The 20,688-nt window shown below is 56.9% G+C and overlaps 5 protein-coding genes across 5 annotated transcripts; 4 read left to right on the top strand and 1 right to left on the bottom strand.

The window, feature by feature from the left end:
- Window positions 1-1,693: 1,693 nt before the first annotated feature.
- Window positions 1,694-2,354, top strand: BGZ61DRAFT_470509 (uncharacterized protein; the record flags this gene model as incomplete). The annotated part of the gene is made up of 4 exons (XM_046248085.1): window positions 1,694-1,816; window positions 1,848-1,979; window positions 2,057-2,137; window positions 2,181-2,354. The coding sequence occupies 4 exons, from the start codon at window positions 1,694-1,696 to the stop codon at window positions 2,352-2,354; spliced, it is 510 nt and encodes a 169-aa protein (XP_046111805.1).
- A 1,764-nt stretch (window positions 2,355-4,118) lies between these two features.
- Window positions 4,119-5,653, top strand: BGZ61DRAFT_525221 (uncharacterized protein; the record flags this gene model as incomplete). Its single annotated transcript, XM_046252724.1, has 5 exons — window positions 4,119-4,537; window positions 4,591-4,655; window positions 4,711-5,155; window positions 5,212-5,274; window positions 5,329-5,653. The coding sequence occupies 5 exons, from the start codon at window positions 4,119-4,121 to the stop codon at window positions 5,651-5,653; spliced, it is 1,317 nt and encodes a 438-aa protein (XP_046111804.1).
- A 533-nt stretch (window positions 5,654-6,186) lies between these two features.
- On the bottom strand, window positions 6,187-6,728 carry BGZ61DRAFT_437465 (uncharacterized protein). The gene has a single exon (XM_046244129.1). The coding sequence runs from the start codon at window positions 6,535-6,537 to the stop codon at window positions 6,322-6,324; it is 216 nt and encodes a 71-aa protein (XP_046111803.1). The 5' UTR covers window positions 6,538-6,728; the 3' UTR covers window positions 6,187-6,321.
- Window positions 6,729-9,954: 3,226 nt separating this feature from the next.
- BGZ61DRAFT_470507 (uncharacterized protein) lies at window positions 9,955-13,698 on the top strand (the record flags this gene model as incomplete). The annotated part of the gene is made up of 3 exons (XM_046248084.1): window positions 9,955-10,136; window positions 10,482-13,182; window positions 13,465-13,698. The coding sequence occupies 3 exons, from the start codon at window positions 9,955-9,957 to the stop codon at window positions 13,696-13,698; spliced, it is 3,117 nt and encodes a 1,038-aa protein (XP_046111802.1).
- A 3,939-nt stretch (window positions 13,699-17,637) lies between these two features.
- On the top strand, window positions 17,638-19,846 carry BGZ61DRAFT_470506 (uncharacterized protein; the record flags this gene model as incomplete). Its single annotated transcript, XM_046248083.1, has 4 exons — window positions 17,638-18,340; window positions 18,487-18,804; window positions 18,867-19,107; window positions 19,168-19,846. The coding sequence occupies 4 exons, from the start codon at window positions 17,638-17,640 to the stop codon at window positions 19,844-19,846; spliced, it is 1,941 nt and encodes a 646-aa protein (XP_046111801.1).
- Window positions 19,847-20,688: the final 842 nt, after the last annotated feature.

The following is a 20,688-nucleotide window of genomic DNA, read 5'->3' as shown; positions in this document are numbered from 1 at the left end:
GGAAGGGCATCAATACTCACGGGCTTCAATACGCAATGCGCTAGTAAACATGGGAAGCGGGCCAGACTCTGGCGAACCGGTCTGTCAGCTGTAGATCTCGTTGGCACATGGGGGTCCGCGCCGGGCGATTTGGGGTTTCCGGAGATCGTGCTCAGGAGCGCAGACTCGGAGCGAGCGACGCCAATTGTCACAGAGCCCTGGTCCGGGGTACAAAGGACATGCTGACTGTCAAATCTAGGAGCAAATTGCAGTGGTGTTTCAAGTTGAGCGCACTCTGGAGCAGGACGTGCTTGTTCACCGAGTGGCCCGTCCCCCCCAGTCGTCTGGCTTCTCTCCTCGCCCACCCGCCAATTTCACTGGCGGTCTCATGAAGCATGCTGGTTGCAGGGGTAGTTCCCGTCAAGTGCCACAATCATGTGCACGTGGAGGGTGCGAGGCGTTCTTTTGGAACCCGGACCCCAACCCTGCGGCCGATCCCTCCAGCAGATCACTCGTTGACGTAGCCGCATAGTGACAAATATTCGGGTTCTGTTCGTAGCGTTGCAATAGCCGTTGGCTGCAAGAGAATGTAGGTTTGTAAAAATACCCCAGTTCCACTCACACAATGAAATGGTTGTTGGACCTGGACTAGGGAGGGGTGAGAAGCTGGATTCCTTGGCCAAGCAAGGATGCGCCCCAAGCCGAGAGTCCGATGAGAATAGCGCAAGGCCTGCAGGGAGCGCAAAGCGTGATGATGTCTACCAGCATAGACCTTGGAGCCGAAGGTCAGGGGTTCAGAAACATCACCAGCGGGTTCCAAGCTGTGGGCAAGCCAATTCTTCCGATTGGGGCCGTGCGCATGCCGCTATCAAGTTAGGGTGCCAATGCTCGCCAATGACCTTTTGTGCGAGTACGTACCATCGCGTTAGCCCATTCATTCGTGAAATGCCGTGGATCCCAGCCTTAAGCAGCTGGCGCGCCTGCGTTAGAGAGGGGCTGGGTCATTGGGTTGAATAGACGCCGACACTCTTGGTCTTGCCTATCTCGGGCAACAATTCGAGCTAATGAGCTCAGCCATCAATGCTCTCCGGTGTCACATTGCTGGCTGGCCAAGTGGACCGGAGCCGTTGAGCGGGACAAGCGTACCCGTTGTCTTCAAGAGATATTGCCGGGTTGAGTCCGTTGGGAAAACAATGGCGAGGGGGCAGTGATGTACGAGCATGTATAGAGTACAAGGGATAAGGCTTTGAACTTGGTCGGTTGTTTGCTTTGTTCATGTGGTGGCTACAGTACGTCCAAGGGGTGTGTGTTGCTGGGCGGATCGAGTCACCGGCCGGATCGCGGGTGTTACCGTGGGAAGGCAGGATGTAGTATGCGAGGGCACAAAATAGGAAGGATACAAAGGTAGTATCTCGAACTTGAAGAGTCACGTACAATGCCTGCCTTTGCCGCATGCCTGTCAAGTTCCCGTCAGGGCCTCGGAGCAGGCCCACCAACCTTTGCAGGATATCTCGGTGCCTAGAAGAAGGCTATGGAGGATTATGAATCGACGATGGATGGATGAAAGCGTGCGCGACTGGTGCATAGTTAGTTGCAAGGTAGTCAAGATCATAACAACGTCCGATGCGGAAACAGTAGGGGTAGAGACGAGGTGTAGTGAGGGAGAGAGATGAGCGAGGGGACAAAGTCGTGAGAGAAGGTATAGTGGTATACCATGGGTAACCCGTTGGGGAAGTCGCTGAGGGAATCCACGCAAGACACGAGGCATGGAGGCACGAGCCGTGAGGGGGAAAGCACACATGTGCTGGGCACTGGGTGCACTACAAGTGGACAGGCGGTGGGTAATGGGCAGGCTTGACAGTGGACAGGGAAGTAGGGAAGTAAGGAAGGAGACCTGGGGTCCGCGGCAACGGGGACGCCCATTCCGCCCAACGGTCGGCAGCAATAGACGTCTAGCGCAGGCCGTTGCGCCTAAGATACCTTGGTACCGCTGGGATCAGGTATGATGGGTAAGTAGGTACCCAGCTGGAGCGTACCGACACCTGCCTCATCCGCTGGCAGCAGACTTCCCGGGTAGGTATCACCCGAAACCAGGCCCATCCCATCTTCCGTCGTGCCTCCTGCAAGAGGCACAGCACAACGCCCGCCCCCCGAAGCGGTAAGGCGTCTGTGTCGCCTGTTGCCGCTATACGCACAACCAGTCGAAACGCGCACGCACCGCTTCCCAAGATTGCGACGTGCATCCCACTGGCGCTCGGCGAGTTGACGACACTAAACCTCGACGACTCCACGGCACCTCACGGACTCCACGGCACTCGATTTCGACAGCACGTCAAGCGGGCGTTGGCCCCCGGCCCGTGGCCCCTGTCCCTTGAACCGCCTCCCAGTCTCCAACGACACCGCTGTTCTCTATTTTTCCCGTGGCCCCCGACAAGGTCTTGTCTTGGTGGCCCTGCCGGCCCGTCTTTTGGGGCCCTTGCTCGTCCTCGACGCCTTCTCCAGCGCTTTCTCGACATGTCATCAAGCAATAGGACGCACTGACTGGATGCACGCGCCGCCCCCCCACAATTAGCTCACCCGGTCGGCCGTCTTGTCTTCCAGCCACGGTTCTCCTACTGCCTTGACCACCCACTCGTACCAACCTCAGAACAAAGGGAGCCACAAGGCGACAGGGATATGAATCCCACGGCTCTGCCCAAGTTCCCGCCTTTGTCGCCTCCCGGCCATCTGCTGTTGACGTGGGGAGTACAGTGAGCAAGGAGAGGCCTTGCCAATGATCTAAGACCCCAATGCCCTAAAGTACCCTAAAAGCCCAACTCCAGATACAAGTCGAGACGCCAGGTACCCAGCCTGCCCTTATTGAGCTAGCACAGCATCATCGCTCATCAGTGGCCAGGGTTCGGCAAAGCTCCATGACTACCAGCGGGATCCTATCCTTGGCCCACACCCCCCTCCCTGCTTTAAACCAAATACTCAGTACCAGGGCCTTTTACCGTGGAACAAACGGACTGACAAGCATGGGGCAGATGACAGACATGACGGCTTCGACTCTCCACTTGGGTCGAACCAAGTCGCTGACGTACTGATGACCTTGCGTCTCTCATCGTGAGACTTGACGAAGGCTAGAATTTGTCAACTCCAACCCCTCCAGCTGCGGCTCCCGCTTCAGCCCCAACTCCAGTGTCGTCCCTCGTCTCATCACCCCGGTCTCCCATCTTGGGTAGGGACTGTTGGTCCTTGCAACGACCCGCTGGTCTCCATGTCAGAGTAAACTCCCTGGCGCGGGCGGCGTCTGATGCGTGGGCTGTCACCCATGGCTTGCACGCTACCATGCCAGGCCCTATCCTCTCATGTCGGGGCCATGGCATGTACCGCGATGAGCCTAGCAGGACCACTTGACACGGGTCTAGAGCACTGCACTGCTGGTCGAGCCTATCGAGGCTCTTCCCTGTCCCCTACGCCACACACTTGCACCTTGCCCGCGGGTTCCTAGGACGTTGCCTGCCTTGCCATTTGGATCTCGCACCCACGCCCACACCCACACCCACGCCCAGGCCTACACCCCCCCTCCCCAACTTCTCCCCTCGTCCTCCACCCATATTTCATGGTACCACTCCCGCAATGATGCCACACCCTTGTTGCCGGCAACTTGTTCTAATTGCCCACTGGAAGGAGTACGGACTGCAATTCACACCCTGCCATGGACTGTGCCCATGCCGCCCCAAGCCTGTCTGGTCCATGCCGCTCATCTCTCTGGGATGTAGCTTATTCCCTGTCAGTGCTCTCTCCCCTTCGTCATGCACCCACGTTCGCCCGTTGGATATGAGAAACTCCACTGCCCGATTTCATATAAGCCCTCGACGTCCTGGCCCTGACAGGTTTCGAGGCTCAGACGGTCCATAGATAGATCACTTCTTTCAGCTGCCACCCAATGCTTCTGTACCTCTAGCCACATTCACAACGGCGAGTTATAAGTCTCGGTCTCCCGGCTCTTCATTCAGTCCATCCAGCCACACTGGCACTTCACCCCCGAAAAGCGCCGCCCCCTCCTTCATCATTGGCTTCGTTGTCTCTCGTCTTTCCGTATGTCTCAATCCGAGTTTCTCCAACTCCCCCCATCTCCCCCGTCATCCGTCAAGATGGACTCGACTACTAGAGATGGGAGCTGTGACAACCCGAGCTCACCGCCGGCCAGATCAGGTCCCGGGAGTCAACTTTCCGACCTCACAGGGCAGTTTGTCGCCAATTCAGATATAACCGCCTCGCCTCGGAGCCTCTCGAACGAAGCGGTCCGGCCGTCAACTTCATCATCAAACGCGTATTCCTCCACGGCGTACCTGAGCACCCCAGCAGCGCACTCGGCTTATCTCCCCACACCTGCCTCTCAGTCTTACTCCCCATTTCCAGTCTTGAGCCCGGCAGTCCTAAACTCGACCTGGTCCCAGCCCGACACAATCCCCGAAGATTCCATCCCACCCCTCTCCCACCAGCAAACCCACGGAACTTCACTCCAACAAGCACCTCACTTTCGTCAGGCTGAACCATCATCCAACATGAGGTATGCGATCCTCGATGCAAGAACCCCCGCTCAGTAACTAACCCGAGCGAAAGTGCCGTTGCAATTCAGTATGACCCTTCCTTCTCCATGGGACCGAGGTCGGCATTCACCTGGCCAGGTAGGTACCAACAAGTTCTCTCCTTCATGGGAACTAGACTGACGCATCTCAACAGGCCCACTCGAATCCCATGCCTCCAGCAACTCCGTCCTGAGCAATGCGCTATCTTCGATGGGCCACGGATCGGAGCCCAGCCTTACCCCACCGATGGACACGAGATCATTGACATCCAGCCCTCCACGATTCTCCCTCACAGCAGAGCAGCGTGAATTGAAGCGACAACAAGACAAAGCCCGCCGAGACACAAGACTCATGTCGCGCGTGCGCCGAACCAGCAGCCCCCCCTACGTGGAGTCTCCATCATCGGCCATGCAGCTACCCGATGCTTCGAGTGCAATGAGCCTACCGGCCTACACGACCGCCTCTGCTTCTGTCTCCCTCATGGCGGAACCTGCTGCTACGATGAGCACGTCGCCATATCTTTCTTCATACAGCCCTTCGGCGGAGGAGCAACATGCGCAGGCAACCCCGGTGTACCCAACTTCGTACCCACAAAGCTTGTAAGTTATCGAAGCTACGGAACAGCGCCTGGGCCACGCTAATTTCTGTTTCACAGGCAACACAACTACAACTTACCGATTGATTATTCCGCCGTTTATGCAGGGCCTGGCCATTACAGGTATGTCCTGCGAGACAAATTGACACCGGGCTTAGCTAATCGTTCTCGAAATAGCACTCGACCAACATCACTATCTGTTGGTCAGGACGTTGGTCTCATGTACCAGGTCCCTGCCGTCATGACGACTGGAGGCGCAAGCTCGCACGAGGGTGGTGGACACGTCAGAGTCGTGCAGAGCCGACCTAAACCACGATGCTGGGAACACGGTTGCAACGGGCGTCAGTTTTCGACCTTTAGCAACCTGTTGCGGCACCAACGCGAGAAATCTGGACAAGCAGCTAAGGCGTCTTGCCCCAACTGCGGAGCTGAGTTCACCAGGACCACTGCGCGAAACGGACACCTCCTCCACGACAAATGCAAGGGTCGGCGAAACACCTAGGGTGGTGTTTCCACCTGGATGATCCGGGGGTTGGGATGTTCATGCGACGTTCTTGGCGTCGGTCCCGAGCGGGGATACACCTAAGCGCCCTTCGGACTTCGGGGCTCAGCCTTGGGCGCAGCCTCACTGGGGGTTGGTTACTCATCCAAATCGCATCCTAACCTGCGTTGGCGCATTTGCTATTATTACTACTGGATGGAACGGCGTTTTACTCGGGGAAACAGCCTCTTGCCGGTTTTGCAAGGGACTTTTGGGGCTTAGTGCTGGACCGGAATAGAAAGGGGTCGGGCATGGTAATCGGGGTGCTCGGTATGAACATATGCATGAGGGAATGACGGATGCCTTGGGATATCTTTTGGGAACCGGAACCATTGTGATCATTTGGAGGTTCTCATTGGGTCTGGTTATGTTATTGGCGTTTTTCTTGTTCACTTTCTGTCACTCTTGTTGGTCTTTTCTTGTCCAATTTCTTGTTCTCTCGTCTTATCTATCATACCCACCGATATAGTCGGAACAGTTTTCATTGGAATCCTCGTTTGATCAACCTTGCTCTTTTCTTGCTGTGAGAAGTGACAGACACACACCGGATGACGATGGTGGCAGAGCGCATGTGCTTGGGGAAGCGAAACTCGAGATGGACCCCTGCTGTTGGACATGGACATGGGAGTTCACGCAATCGCAAGGCAAAGACAATTTCGGTTTGGTTGTTTGGACTTTGGACTTTGGAGGAATCCATAATTAACCCGTGTGGCCAAGTCGACTGCCACTGCCAGCCAGGCTAACAAAGATCCCCACAGGCCTCTGGGCGTCAGAAGGCCACAGGTGCTGGAATGCAGCGAGGCTCGTAAAAGCGACCATAGACAGTGATTGGGGGCAGAAGCCATGCAAGAATCGAACGACGCAGAACATCTGAAACACCTGAGGATGGGATGCCCCAGACACCTGGGCCTGGGCGAGCTTTGTGTGGGGATTGGACAAGAGGAGAGGCTAGCCTGCAACTGCAAACTGCAACTGCAAGGCCCCAAGGCCACAGGGCCACAGGGGAGGGCCACAGGGCCACAGGGCCACAGGTACCTAGGGTTATAGAGGCACCTACCTAAGCCACAGGGCAAATGATCGTCACGGCAAAGCAAGGTCCCCAGTCCATCCATTCCAGGATCTCTCTCTCCACACACCCACACCGACTCAACCCACGCAACCCACTCAATCCACTCAACCCACTCAATCCACACACTCGCGCACACCAGTCCTCACCCCGGCATACACCAAGCAGCAACAGCATGGCCAACATTTGTGCTTGCAGCACACAGCCGCGCCACAAATAGCACCAACACCAGATAGGCACTGGCCGCTGAATACTGGATGCTGCACAACTCCAGACTTAGCACGGCAGACTCAACACCCGACACTCACGCTCGCCATGCCAGCGGGGCGAGGGCGCGCGCGGGCGCAGGCGTAGGCGTAGGCGCCATTCCCCTCCCAGTTGCCAGATGCCAGGCCCTGCTAGGCCTTACTGTTGGGTCCTATCCGGTTCCATCTGCCAGCCGCCGCAGCCAAACTCGGAAACTCTTGAATGGTCGGTCAAGCGAGCGCTGTTGCATTGGACGCGGACCACCAAGGTCAGCACGATGATGCCGTTGTGCCTCTGCCGGGCTGACCTTCACACCCGCGCCCTCTCCTATTCGCTTGCTCGCTCGCTTACTCACTTACTGATCAACACACGATCCATGTCTATTCCGCACCAGCCAACCACGCGAAGCTTGTAGCATGGATAGTGGCCGCACGTGCGTCCAGCTCCAGGGCTCCGGGGCGTTTGGTCGGATCGATGTCGGACCCAGTAGACGGCAAAAGCCACCCACGCCCAACAAGGCGCCCGATCCCCGCAAGCTTTGGGGCTTGGGAGTGGCATCAGATTAGCCAGGAGTCTAGGACTACTGTAGCACTTGGTACGGAGTATCCGTCCGGATTACCAGCTCTGTGGATGTCTCTGCCGTCGCCCTGGCTGCTCCCCTGTTTGGGACTCGACATTCACCCCTTCAAACTCCCCGACTTCATGAGGGGCGAACAGGCTCACATGCAGCCAGGTGCGCCGCCGTTGGACTAAAAGACGCCATCAGGAACGCGAGCAGCTATGGAAGCTCCAGAAGGGAAGAGCACAAAGCTAGAAGGGGGGGTAGAAGGCAGGGGCCAAGACCCAGGGGTGTGCTTATCGCCAAACCTATGACTCGGCGACCCCAAGAGAAACGGGCGTCGCCAAACCCCTGGGGGCCAAGCCGTCTTGGTCAATGGCCAGGTGTTTCCAACCAGAGACAATGAGACATGCTGTCGAGCCGTAGCTCCGGAGACACCGGATATGCCCGTCGCATTGGGGTGCGGCAGACAGATTGATCGGATCGACACCGCCAGGCACCAGCTAATTCTTTTGGGCAATTCGTGAGCCTGGGTGCTACGTTTCTGTCACTTTTAGTTTTGGCTAGCAAGGGCACTTAGCCACATTGGCAGGGCAGACGAGGAAAGGATGCTTGATTTCAGAAATGGGGGCGGATATTGGGTGTGGTTGAAAAGATGAGAGCGGCGTGTAGCCAGTGATTCGATTGAGGTGAAGGGTGACATGAGGGCGAGATCGGGAAGATATGATCCTAGTTTACCGGGTGCGAGAGCGTGAGGAGGAGCGAGATTGGGATAAGGCGGGATGGAGCAGGAGAGTGAGTGCTGGCGAGAGGCGGGAACAGGGCGGGATACAGTGGGGACCAAGTGGAGACAACCAGGCCTAAGCTTGGCCTGGGTGGCATGGCAAACGTCGAGATTGGGAACAGTCAACTGTGTGACCAGATGAGTGGGAGAGACCAGTTGGAGAGACCTCGTGCATCGTTGACGGAGCGTTATGAGTGGCGGGGAGACGAGCGAGAGCCGGACAGGGATAATAATTACAGGGCAAGGTCCCAGAGAACACAGCAGTGGGTACCAAGGATGAAGAACCGGATGCTGCTCAAGCCGTGCCCTGGATAGAAGAAGCCAGGGGTGCCATGGGTAGTTATGGAGTGTAATGGAGGCGTTCGGCGGGCCTGACTACGCAGTACCACGTCGTACTGTGGGTTGGAGAAGTATGGGGGCGGCCGTTACGTAGTCCTCTGTAATTGAAGAGTCCACGCCAAGACCAGGATGGATTAATGGGGATGGGATGGAGCAGGGGAAGAAGCGAGTATCCTCTTATGATGGAGGGTTCGAGGGTTGGAGAGTTGCCAGCAGGGGGAAAAGCGGATCAGGCTGTTGTCGTCTTCCTGTGCCCCCCAGTGCCCTGCCCTACTACGTAGTAGTTCTCTTCTGTGCTCCAGCTCAGTTGCATCTACTCTTTATCCCTGGACAAAATCGGCGCGCCACTGGCGGCGGGTGGGCGGCGGGTGGGCGGCGGGTGGGCGGGTGTTGATTTGGAATTTTGAGTTGCGCCCATCCCGTACACAGTAAGGGCCTTTTCGTGATGCCGGGCCCCCGCTGCCACCAACCCCGGCGGGAGAAATCGGCCGGGAAGGCGAGGGTGGATAGTTCCGGAGCCGGGGGGATCTCCACCGGCCGAGTCCCAGCTGTATGGCGATAATTTTATTAGAAGTCCTCTCCGTGTAAAAGATCCTAGGAGGTGGATCATGGATCATGCCATGGCACTAATACTACTGTCAACTAACGTTGCCCTGTGCCTGCGTAATACATGCGTAGTAGTAGCAGTAGGAGTCGTAGGAATCGCTACCTACCCATTGTGTTTGATATAACCAAATAATACTAGTTCGCTTCTCGTATTATAGCTCCTTGGATCTTATACCAATATCTCCATCATTAAGAAGGCTTCTGTCAAGCAAAAGCGGCCCACCCCCCTTTCATGATTCAGCCGTTCCTTTTCATCCTTTCGGGTTTCGGAGCTCCACGTTCCCGTCCTCCCCGCTCAACGGGTTCATTCAAACCAGTCCGCACTACGAATTAGCCACCATGGATAATATCAAATGCCATCGAAACAGGCCAGGGCAACCCGGCCGGCCGTTTTGGGCCCATATATGACACGATCCTTGTGCTGGACTGGCAGCCTTACACATTTCTGACATAACTGCTGGACCGGAGCACTTTGTGTGGTTATTGCACTAGCACCAAAGCTGGGACATATTCTCTCACACACCAGCACGTGCACCCGCGCACAACACCGCTGTGGCGCGCAGCATGAGACATGAGACTTGAGGGGCGTGAGGTGAGGGACTGAATCTCGCTGGTGCCGGGCGCTGGGCTGCGTCCAACGGCACACGGCAGCAGCCACGGCCATGGCCACAGCACTGGCAGCGGGACACGCGCATAACGAGGCTACGGAGACGGCACGCAGAAGAGTCGGGACAAGGGACGGTCGTTGCACGGCGCGAGGTGCACGGCGCAAGGCATTCTCCGAGGCACATTCAACTGCACGCGCCCACTCGCACTCGCACGCACGCACCCCTTCAAAATCCCGGTGTGTTGGGCGGGCTTCGGACTCGGCTCCAGCGCCGTGGTCGCAATCCCGGCCGGGTGCTGTGGAATCACGTCCCCTCGCCTCCTCTGTGACGATCCCTCGGGTCTCGGGTCTCGGGCACGCGGTTCGCTCCTCTTTTCTTCTCCTCGCGCCGCGACGAGGACACTCGGTGGCGCTTCGGGATTTAGCGCACTAAGCGCGCTGCTGCTTGGCGCAGATCCCGCTGCCCCTGGCACTGTGGCGTTTGTACTTGCCTCTTGCCTGCTCCGGCTGCCGTGCTTGCTGAAACGTGGGGCACCACACTGCCCGTGCCCCAAGCTTCATTTGCCTACTTCCGACCAACAGTCCAAACAACAACCCCCAAAACACTACCGGGCCCAACCTCTTTACCACTACGCCCACAGCCATCACCATGACGGCGTCGCGGTACCGGGCTCGGAAGCAGCGGGTCCTCCGGTCCGTCTTCGAGACCGACGTCTCCCAGCCGACTCCGCTCTCCACGCCCGTCGCGCCTTTCACCCAGCCCGGCGCCGCCTTTGGCGGTCCCCACGCGTCGTTACCCTCGTCTTCTTCCGGACCGCCCCTTAGCCAGCATGGTGCTGGCGCCGCGGCCGCTGGAACCCCTCTTCCTCCTCCTCCTCCGCCCCGTCTCGCGGCCCTTCATCAGGCCAGCGACCAGGTGAGGTGGGATCGTGCCTGGCACGTTGTCACTTCTCGTATTCAGCTGCCCTCTTCGGTTGCCATCGAGGACTCCTTTGGTACCCTTGCTCCTGAGTCGCAGGAGCTGGATATTGACGGCAACTTCCTCGACTCGCTGGCCCTAGTCCTCAACCCTGGCCGGGCACTGCCTCAGGCCACCCATATCGATGACATCCTGCTGTGGCATACTCAGCAGGTCCGCCAGCATTTCGTTCACCACGTCATGCCATTGCTGGCTGCATGTGCCGGCCAAGGAGGGCAGGCGCAAGTGCTCCTGGCAAGCATTTCTACCCTCGAGGCTGCCCATCGCCAGTATCTCTATGGGCTGCGACTCATCTCCAGGGGGTTCGGAGATGACGTATCTGATGCCGCTGCCATGGCCAAGTTCCGCCGTGATCTGCATGCCATCATCGGAAACTCGATGACTCAGGGTCTGGCGGATGCTCTCCGGGGCGTGGTGCACCAGCTTGTCCGCATGATTCTTGGCTCTGGAAGAAGATACGATGGAGAATTGGAACCCCTAGACTCAGAAGATAGTGATCGCGTCTCGGCAGCACGAGGGGAACTCCTGGGACTGCTCGAATCGCTCCAAAATGTCGGCCTGGCCGGCGAGAGCTTCCAGGTCCAGTTCGCAGAGATTATGAATGCGATCATGGCCGAGTTCATCCAGAACTCATATGCAGGCGTATGGCAAAAGGCGGACCCGTCAAGCACTACTTCCGCATCCCTTCTATCCGGATGCCTTGCTCATCTCTCCGACTGGGTCGAGAATCACTACGGGCGCCTTGCTGTTGAAGTCTTCAACCGTCTCGATACCCAAATTGCCTGGAGTGATGTTGAATGTTGGAAAGACATCGCCGTTGGTCGGCTGGCCACGTTGCGCATCCATGAGCTCTTTGACATCGCCTTGAACTGGCCCGAAAGCAAGGGCGGGCTAGAGGACCTCCGTCTAGCTGTCACTACACCTCAACGTCGCCTTCAGCTAACTGATGCGTTCTCTCTGGCGCTGCAGAAGCGACTTCTTCATCCGGGTCGCTCTACCTTGGACATCCTGCAGACCTATATATCTATGATTCGAACCTTCCATGCTCTGGACCACTCAAAAGTGCTGCTCGACCGCGTTGTACACGCCCTCCAGCTATACCTCTGTCAGCGAGATGATGCCATCCGCATTGTCGTCATAGGACTACTCGCAAACCCTAACAGCACTGAAACCGACGGGGGAAAGACCAAGCTAGTAGAGTTGGCACTCTTATTAAACGCGGCCTCTCAACAACAACGACGCGAGACAGATGATGAAGACCTCGACTGGAATGACATGACTTGGGTCCCTGACCCGGTGGATGCCGGTGTCAACTACAAGAGACCCAAGAACGAGGATGTCATTGGCACTCTGATCAACGCACTGGGCTCTCAAGACATATTCATCAAGGAATTCCAGCACATCATCGCTGAGCGATTACTCTCGAATCAGGCTACGTTCCTTCAAGAGACCAAGGTGCTTGGTTTGCTGAAGAAGCGATTCGGCGAGAATGCTTTACAGAATTGTGATGTCATGATGAAAGATATTCAAGACTCAAAGCGGGTAGATGCTCGACTAAACAAAACCCTACGGCGCAACTCGAACCTTGAGACAGAGAACGTCACGTATCACTCAAAGATTCTATCCCGACTTTTCTGGCCCAGCCTGCCCAAAGATCCTTTCACAGTCCCCCCTCCAGTGGCAGAGATTCGAAGTCGTTACGAACAGGGTTTCGAGGAGCTCAAATCATCACGAAAACTCACTTGGCTAGATCACCTTGGGTCGGCGACGGTCAAGTTAGACCTTGAAGACCGCTCGATAGAGTTGGAATGTAAGACGTATGAGGCAGCCGTCATCTACACCTTCCAGGAAGAAGGAGGATCGGGAGACTCGGGCCCTCAACAACGAACGTTTAATGAGATTTGGGAGAAGCTGATGATTGACGAAGACCTTCTGGAACTTGCTCTGAGATTCTGGGTGAGCAAGCGGGTATTACGGGACGCTGGGAACCAGACATACGTGGTCCTGGAGCGTTTAGACGACAGTGCTGCGGCTCAAACGGAGGATACTTCAAATGCGCAGGGTACAGAAGATGGCGGCCAACCATCGCCACGCAAGCCGAAGAACGTGGATTCGAAGGAAAACGAGCGACGGACGGTCTATTGGCAGTTTATTGTGGGCATGTTGACAAACTCGGCACCAGCAATGCCTCTGGGGCAAATCTTGATGATGATGAAGATGTTGATTGCTGACGGCTGCCCCTGGAGCAATGAAGAGCTTCAGGAATTCCTCGGAGAAAAAGTGGCGGAGAATGAGTTAGAGCTAGTGGGCGGCAAGTATCGTCTACCGAAGAAGTGAAATCAGGCTCGGCTTTTGACGGTTTGGAATCACTCATTTGGGGCGTAACTCCGCATGTTTCTCCCTCCGGCACTGTGGGTGCATGCATGTGGCGTTATCTCTGGAAGTACGGCCTGCATGCCCTTGGCCTTGTCAGCAATTACTGTCAGAGCAATCATACGAGGATTGGCTTTGAGACAGTGCAATGGTGATAAGATGTGACGAGGAGCTAGTGAGCCCGTTTGGGATGGAGAAACGACTTGGCAGCAGTGTACGTCGCATCGAGTGAAATTGATAGATGCAGAAGAGATTGGCGGCGTTCGGGAGCCTGTCGAAAACAAGCAGCCGGGACGAGAACAGAGGCGGGACAAAGGCCGAGGCAAAGGCAACGTGTTTTTCGTACAAGCAAGCACCCATCGCCCGGCCGCATGCATCGATGGTGGGGGAATGCATCCCCGGGTTGTATTTATATCGAGCTTACAGGCGATACGTATCTATTCATGAGCCCCGACTAGGCTAGCAATGCGGGTTTGTGCTGGAGAAGACTCTAGTGCTGGCGATCCAAGAGGGGAGCAATGCAAAAGAGTCAAAATAGCGACAGACACATGACGCTACGGCGCCCGAAACGGGAGAGTCCTATGATCGGCGCCAGGATTCAAGGGCGGGGGCGAATCAGAGGAAGGGTGCGTGAAGGCCGATGAGCTGGGAAGAGCCGGAGGGAGGGCTCTTATTTGATGACAGCTTGATGCTCGGTACTAGTGACATTGGCATGAGCAGCCTGTGCGAGGACGTGTGTGTGACGAGTGCAAAAACGCCATTCGATAAAGTGGTTGCAGCGTTTGTGGGAAACACGACCAGGCCAGCAGCTAACAGCCAACAACAGGGGCGGTGTTGCTATTGTCCAAATGAAGTGGCATACGATATGACTTGGCTGGTGCGAATGGACGTGAGACACACGGCGAGGGGATTGAGACAGGTCAGAAGGTACCAGACGTGGCAGGGCAGACGATATGGGATGAGTGGATGAGTACCGTAGATGGGTGGATGGGTGGATGGATACCAGGTAGGTGAGGGGCAAATGGCTTTGAGACAAGAAGCGACCAGGAAGATGAGACGCCTTCTTTGTCCAGGTTGACTGATGAGGTGGTCAGGTGAGGCGCGCTAGAGTACTAAAGGTGACAGTCAGAGAGTTAGAAATGGATAGCGGCGTCAAACAGATCGAGACACGAACATGGGGTGTCCAGCTGGCGTCATGATTTCTCCCCTTTCTTTCGTTTTGGGAGGGAGGCAGGCAGAGACAAACACATGAAGAAGGGGGAGGGGGGCAATAAAACACAACAATTACCGAAAGCCCAGGCCCTTTAGCTGTAGCACTCACTCACTGGTAGCCGCTCCGAGATCGAGGCCCGCAGCACAGCTCACATCCGAGTACGTTCAGCAGGGTCCAGAAGCGGCTCCGGGCATATTCGTGCGTCGCGACGGAGTCCTCCGTACATGCAGTTTGCGCCGGTGGCGGCCTTTGTTTGCTAGTTCGAGACCGAGTCGACCCCGAGGTGCAGTGCGGCAGGGTGCAGGGTAAGCAGCCGAGCAGAGGTGATAATGTAATAATGGAGTGTGTTGAGGGAGGGGTTGTGACCGTCATCACATTGCCATATCCGTCAAACGCAAGATAAAGTGGACGGAGGTAGGGTGGTGGAATGAGGGAAAGACGGAGTGGGTTCAAAGGGGGGGGGGGGCTCGTCGACATAAAGACGCCGACAAATATTGGCCACGCTGGGTCGACTGAAGTGAGGCGGGCTGCCTTTCAAACGAGTAATGATGTGTGTCTTGTTTGGTGAGGTGATGGATGGCTCGAGGCACGCAAGGCACGAGACGGACGGGCTGGGTGCACTCACATGATGATCATGCCTGCTAGGTAAGGTAAGGTAGACTTTGTCATGGCTGCTCCGGTGTGTACGACGTACGGAGGCAGGGCGAGGGTTTGGTTTGCATAATGGCCGCCATGTCTCGTCTCTCGTCTCTCTCCACCCACCGTTCCGGCAGCTTGCTTGTCTGACCGCTAGCACCGGGTATGGGCATTGGTATTTGCATTGGCATTGGCATTGGCGCTGGGCCGCGCCGTCGGATTGATTTCTGATTGTCGGAAGTGTCCATTTACGGAGGCGTCCGGCGCTGAACTTGACGGGGCGGACTGGGCTCTGTTTTGCTTGGCCACCGTCATGCTCATGTGCATACACCTGCTGCAGGCATGCTGTTGCGACGGGGTTCACCACATAATTGGTACAGGCTAGAGGGAGGTATTACAGCACATCCCCTTGCCTGCCAGCCCGAAGTACCGTCAAAATCAATCAGCCCAAGAGGTCCACAGACGAGAGAACAAGTCTCGATCTCTCTCTCTGTCTCTCTCCCTGTCTCTCCCTCGTCTTCCCGCTGCCTCGCTGCCTCGTCGGGTTGCGGCCGCCTGGGGCTGCTGGGTCTTGGCTGCTTGCTGTTTGCTGGTGGGCGGGTTTTGGAGTGGACATGGCTGGCTCTCCTCTCCCTCCCTTGCTTTTGCTGTTCCCGCCCCCCCGGCCCCCCGGCTAGTTAATAAGTAGACTTCCTTTGTTGCGCATGACCATGACTCTCGCTTGTTGCTCCCCGTTCTCGCACATCTTGTCTCTCTCTCTCTCTCTCTGGCGTTTGCCGTGCTTTAGTCAAGTTGGGCATTCGTCGTAGCGGCCGGCCTGTAGTGGGTAGGTGCGTGGTGGTGCTTTTTTCGCCTCGCTCTCCGTTTGGTTCGTTCGGCTCATTTGGCTCGTTTGGTTCAGGTTCAGCTGGGTGAATTCCGTTTGCTTGAGTTCTCCGTATCCGTGTCCCATTTCCATCTCCGTCATGTCCCCTCTGTCCCCTCTTCTCTCATGATTACCCCCCTCTCTTCATCATCATCCTCTTCCTCCAGCGTCCGTCGCTTCCTCCATCATATATCCTCACACACCTGATCCTTGTAGCCAGCCCGCTCTCCTCTGTCTGTCCAGACTCCCACGGCTCACCACCGCCCAGTGTCACCTCCATATCTCCCTGCTGTTTCCAGCCGTGCCTGCGCTCCCTGACCCCCCCGGTGCCCGCTATCCCACTTGTTCCGCCATCCCATCCTTCTCATCCACTCCACCTTGTTGGGCTGCTTTTGTCTCCCTCCCGAACTACGTCCGGCCCGGCTTGGCCGCTGCGGTCTCCTTCCGACGGGCGGCTGCCATCACGAACGAGGGGGGGCGTGAATATTGAATTTTATTTGTCTTGCCCTCGGGGAAAGAAGAGAGACAGGGCAAGGAGGCAGAGTCGGCCATAGGAAACACCTGCCTGAACCTGACAGGGTCCGTCGTTCATCGTCAAACCCGGCACACACCTCCAGCCCACACCTACAGTCCGTCTGGAGTCCACACCTACAGTGCCTTACACACCTACAGTATACCTGACTGAACTGTCTATTATCTGTCTGTCTGTCTGTCTGTCTGTCTGCCTGCCTACCCCCTCGTCTCGCCTTGTCTCGCCTCGTCTCGTCTCGCCTCACACGCCTCGCACCCGCCGCCGCCGCCGGGGAGAGGCAAGCACGTCTACCTCTACGCCTACGCCTAGGTACGCCTACGTGCCTGGCGGAGCAAATTGCTGTGCATCCATTCCACGTCTAGACCAGCCCGGCCCAGCCCAAGACGGACAAACACTGGAACTGCTGAATGCCGCCCGAGCCTGTCCCTGCAACCGAGCAAGCATCATCACCAGGCCCAGTTCCAGCTTAGTCCTACAAGACGTGGCATTCGTTCTTTTATTTTTGCATTTTACTCGCTCCTCCTCCCCCGCTCGCCGCTCGTCTGGCCCTCCGCTCTCCTCCTCCTCTTCCTCCTCCTCCCGCCCTTCATTTATTCCCCTCCATCGCGGCCACCGTCACGGTCACAGTCGCAGTCAGTCACTCTCGCTCTGACGCTCCCTCACCCCACGGACGCCGCTAGAACCCACCACCATCGTCATCGGCGCTATCGCCAGCCCCCGATAACGAACGATAGCCCCTCCTCGTCCGCCGTCTCCGCCTCTGCCTCCCCTCCAACCAACTCCTCGTCTCGGGCTCCGGGGCCTCTGTTCCCATGACCGCAACCGCTCCGTGTTTCCCGATCACCGCTTTGTGACCCAGCGTTCCCCCGATAGTCCTAGTCCATCACTGCTTTTAAGAAAAGAGACGAATACTGCCCTCACCTGCTATCGTCGAGCTGCCTCTGCTTCTGCTTCTGCCTCTGCTTCTCCATCCGCTTCTACCATCTGCTGCGTACCCATTTGAACCACTCCACTTACCGCTGTCCTCGCCGTCCCCGCCGTGTACGATATACGACGTCGAGCACAGGGCCTGCGTCAGGCCCGACCCCATTTGTTTCGCTCGCTGCGACAACAACTCGCCGCTCGAATCGCTTGCCCGTGATGGATCCCATGGACTACATTCTACACAACCATCCACGGTCTGCCGCCCACTACGATCCCGTTCACGCCGCTTCAGGGCCCTGGATACCTCATCCTCAATCCTCCCCCGCCTACCCGTGGCAGTCTCATGGCCAAGGCATGCCTCAGTCGTATCCTCACCACCCGCTACAACCTGCCATGTCGATTCCGGGCTCAGATCCCTTCCACCTCGGCCCGATCGGCGGCCTGCCCGCACCGGTCCCGGGCTATCACGGCGGCCCACCACAAGATACCTTCACGGGTGCGATGCCGCCGCGACACTTTCACCATTCGCCGCATCACTCGCCGCACCATTCGCCGCACCGAATGTCTGCGCCGCTGGGCAGCCTCCCGGTCCCGGGGCACCAGCTAGTTCCAAACGGCCATGTAAACGACGGGGCGTTTGTGAACCAGGTACCCGGGGGACGACCTCTAGGTTTTCAACCACCTGTGGGCATGGGGATACCGCCAGTTGGCAACAACTCGGAACCTAATTCACTGCCTCGCCCGCCGTTTGCGTTGTCTGAACTCCCAGCAAACAACTTTCCTCACCATAACCACTCGATTTTCGTACCCCCTCCTCCACCTCCCGGTCCTTTCAACTCAACTCAGTCTCGACGAGGACATTTCCCCTCGTCATCCACGTCTTCCTCGAGGGCATTTCGTGAAGCATCGTCCCCTGCCAGTAAGTTCACCTTCCTCGACCCGTATCATTTTCCTTTATGGTGACACAAGGTCATGACTTTGCGAAACCGAAACCCTCAAACCTTCCCCGGCATCAGCCCCCTCATTTGTTGTATCCTCTTTCCCCGTCGCTAACACATGTGGTAGGATCCTCTCAACCTCCCTCGGGATCCCGCCGGCCGCACCCTAGAGCACGACGATCGATGTCTTCACGATTCATATCTTCAGAGTCGGGCCGGGACGACGACGACGACGAGTTGGGTCGGCAGTTCTTTCTCGACCACATAATCCAAAACTCGTCTGGGCTAGATCCTTCTTCCATGGACCAACAATCTGTCGACAATGTCCTCGTCCGTCAAATCCAGCTAGTTAGAGGCTCAATGACTAGCAAAATGGTAGCCTCCAAGATGGCGCTGCGTTCGCTGCAGAGCGTCAACATTGACGACCTCCCAGAGGCCGAAAGGAGTAGGTGTTTTCGTGCACTCCCCGGCCGAGTGCAAGCGAGGCAAGGGCTAACTTCCTTATAGCTTGTGTCATTTGCTATAATGACTACGGCGTCGAGGCCCCCGAGGGTATCAACGAGGCTCCGCTTCGCCTACCTAAGTGCAAGCATGTTTTTGGAGACCACTGCATCAAGAAATGGTTCGAGGATTCCGACAGCTGTCCATACTGCCGCGACAAGCTCCATGCGGAGCCCAAGCAGCATGGCTCGTCGGCGAGGGCCATTATGAACATGATGAGAATGCGGGGGGGGAATATTCCCCCAGGGTACGTGTCTGACACTGTTTTAGTTTGGAGAAAGGCCGATTTTTCTAACAAATGCAACAGATTGGTGTCGGGTGGAGATGACGTTTTTATCCGAGCCCTGACCATGACACCTCCGGGTGGTTCAGGCCGTTCATCCTCGCGGCAGACTTCGTCGGGTGGCAGACGCTCGCCGCCGGACGATGCGGCTGAGCAGCAACGTCGAACCCGGCCACGCCACAGCGACCCAGAAACGCGGGGATCCAGCACCACTACTCACCCCATGTCAATGGAAGGACCCTCGTCATCCGGGCCAGAAGGAAACTTGCCTGCAAACCTATTCGCACGCACGTCTCCGCGAAGCACTCATCCAACAACACATCGACGACCTTGGCCGAGCCACGTTGCTACTTCACCGACAAGGGATTTGTCTGGCTATCCTTCACGGCCCGGGCTTTTGCAGCCTTCGGTTTCGATGTCTCCCTCGGCACCCAGCTTCTTTCCACGAGGAGGGCTTGGGAACTTGAGTGGGGCACCGGATTTCCTCACGACACCCGCAGGACAGCAGCAGCCATCGTCATCTTCGTCAGCGTCGTCCAGACTCCCGAATCCCTTGCAATCATCCGACGGTGTGGCGCGGGGAGGACAGCCGGACACTTCGCATGCGTCGACACCCCGATCGAATGTGGGTAACGTGCAGGGAGGCTCGGTTGAAATCAACCAGGCCATGACCGATCAGAACAACAGAAACCGGCCTTGGTAAAGCGAGCCATGGCCACTGGAGTGACAAACAAGACGATGTGCGGATGGGGGGCAACTCGACAGGCGAGTGGCGCCTTTGCACCACGTGAGTGCTGGTGACGTATTCCCTGGCGTTTTATGAGACTGTCCAGGAGACTGTGCGGAGGATCGGAGGCTATTACGTCTCTCAGGCCAGAGGCCACGAATCTACGTACCGGACAGGAGCGAATTCGATTTGATGACAAGGACGGATTGCGGGGTAGAGCACATATGGCACTTTAAGGTAGGGATTCGGAGGGTTCATGGTACGGCGTTGGATTTGGCAAGCAGAGCTAAGGCAAGACTTGATGGAAATTGCACAAGGGACTTTTTTGCGAGGATTTGGTGGGATCAACCACAACACCCCTGGCACGGGGAGACAGCTATCTGTCCTATTACAGGAGCGTAATTAGCGATAATTGCACAACACAAGAAGAAACACATCCACTCCAGAATCCATAATTAACTCGATATGCATTCACGACCAAGCCAAAAGTCCGCACTCCGCTCCAGGCCACTCCGCATTCACTGAGCTGCACCTCGAATGGAGGACCGATTCCAGTTAGCGCATCAGATCGGCCAGGCCTCATTGGTGCAGTGCAAGGTGCCCGCGGACCGGGGTTTTGGATTGCGATGAAAGAGTCCGTTGGGGCGGCGAATCTTGACGACCGATCGGACTCTCGTGGCCGATATGAAACCCTCCGGCTGATGGTTGAAGCCCTACGAGACTCTCAAACATCAGTCGTCTCCCGGGTATACTCGAATCTGCGCACGTCCAAGGTGGGCGATTCGCTTAAAGTCGAGACGCCCCGTGCCATCCTCCGG

The sequence above is a fragment of the Ilyonectria robusta genome (assembly GCF_021365365.1).
Source record: "Ilyonectria robusta strain PMI_751 chromosome Unknown BGZ61scaffold_1, whole genome shotgun sequence".
NCBI classification, from domain to species: domain Eukaryota; kingdom Fungi; phylum Ascomycota; class Sordariomycetes; order Hypocreales; family Nectriaceae; genus Ilyonectria; species Ilyonectria robusta.
The sequence above is the reverse complement of the archived record's forward strand: the minus strand, read 5'-3'. Positions and strand labels throughout refer to the sequence as shown.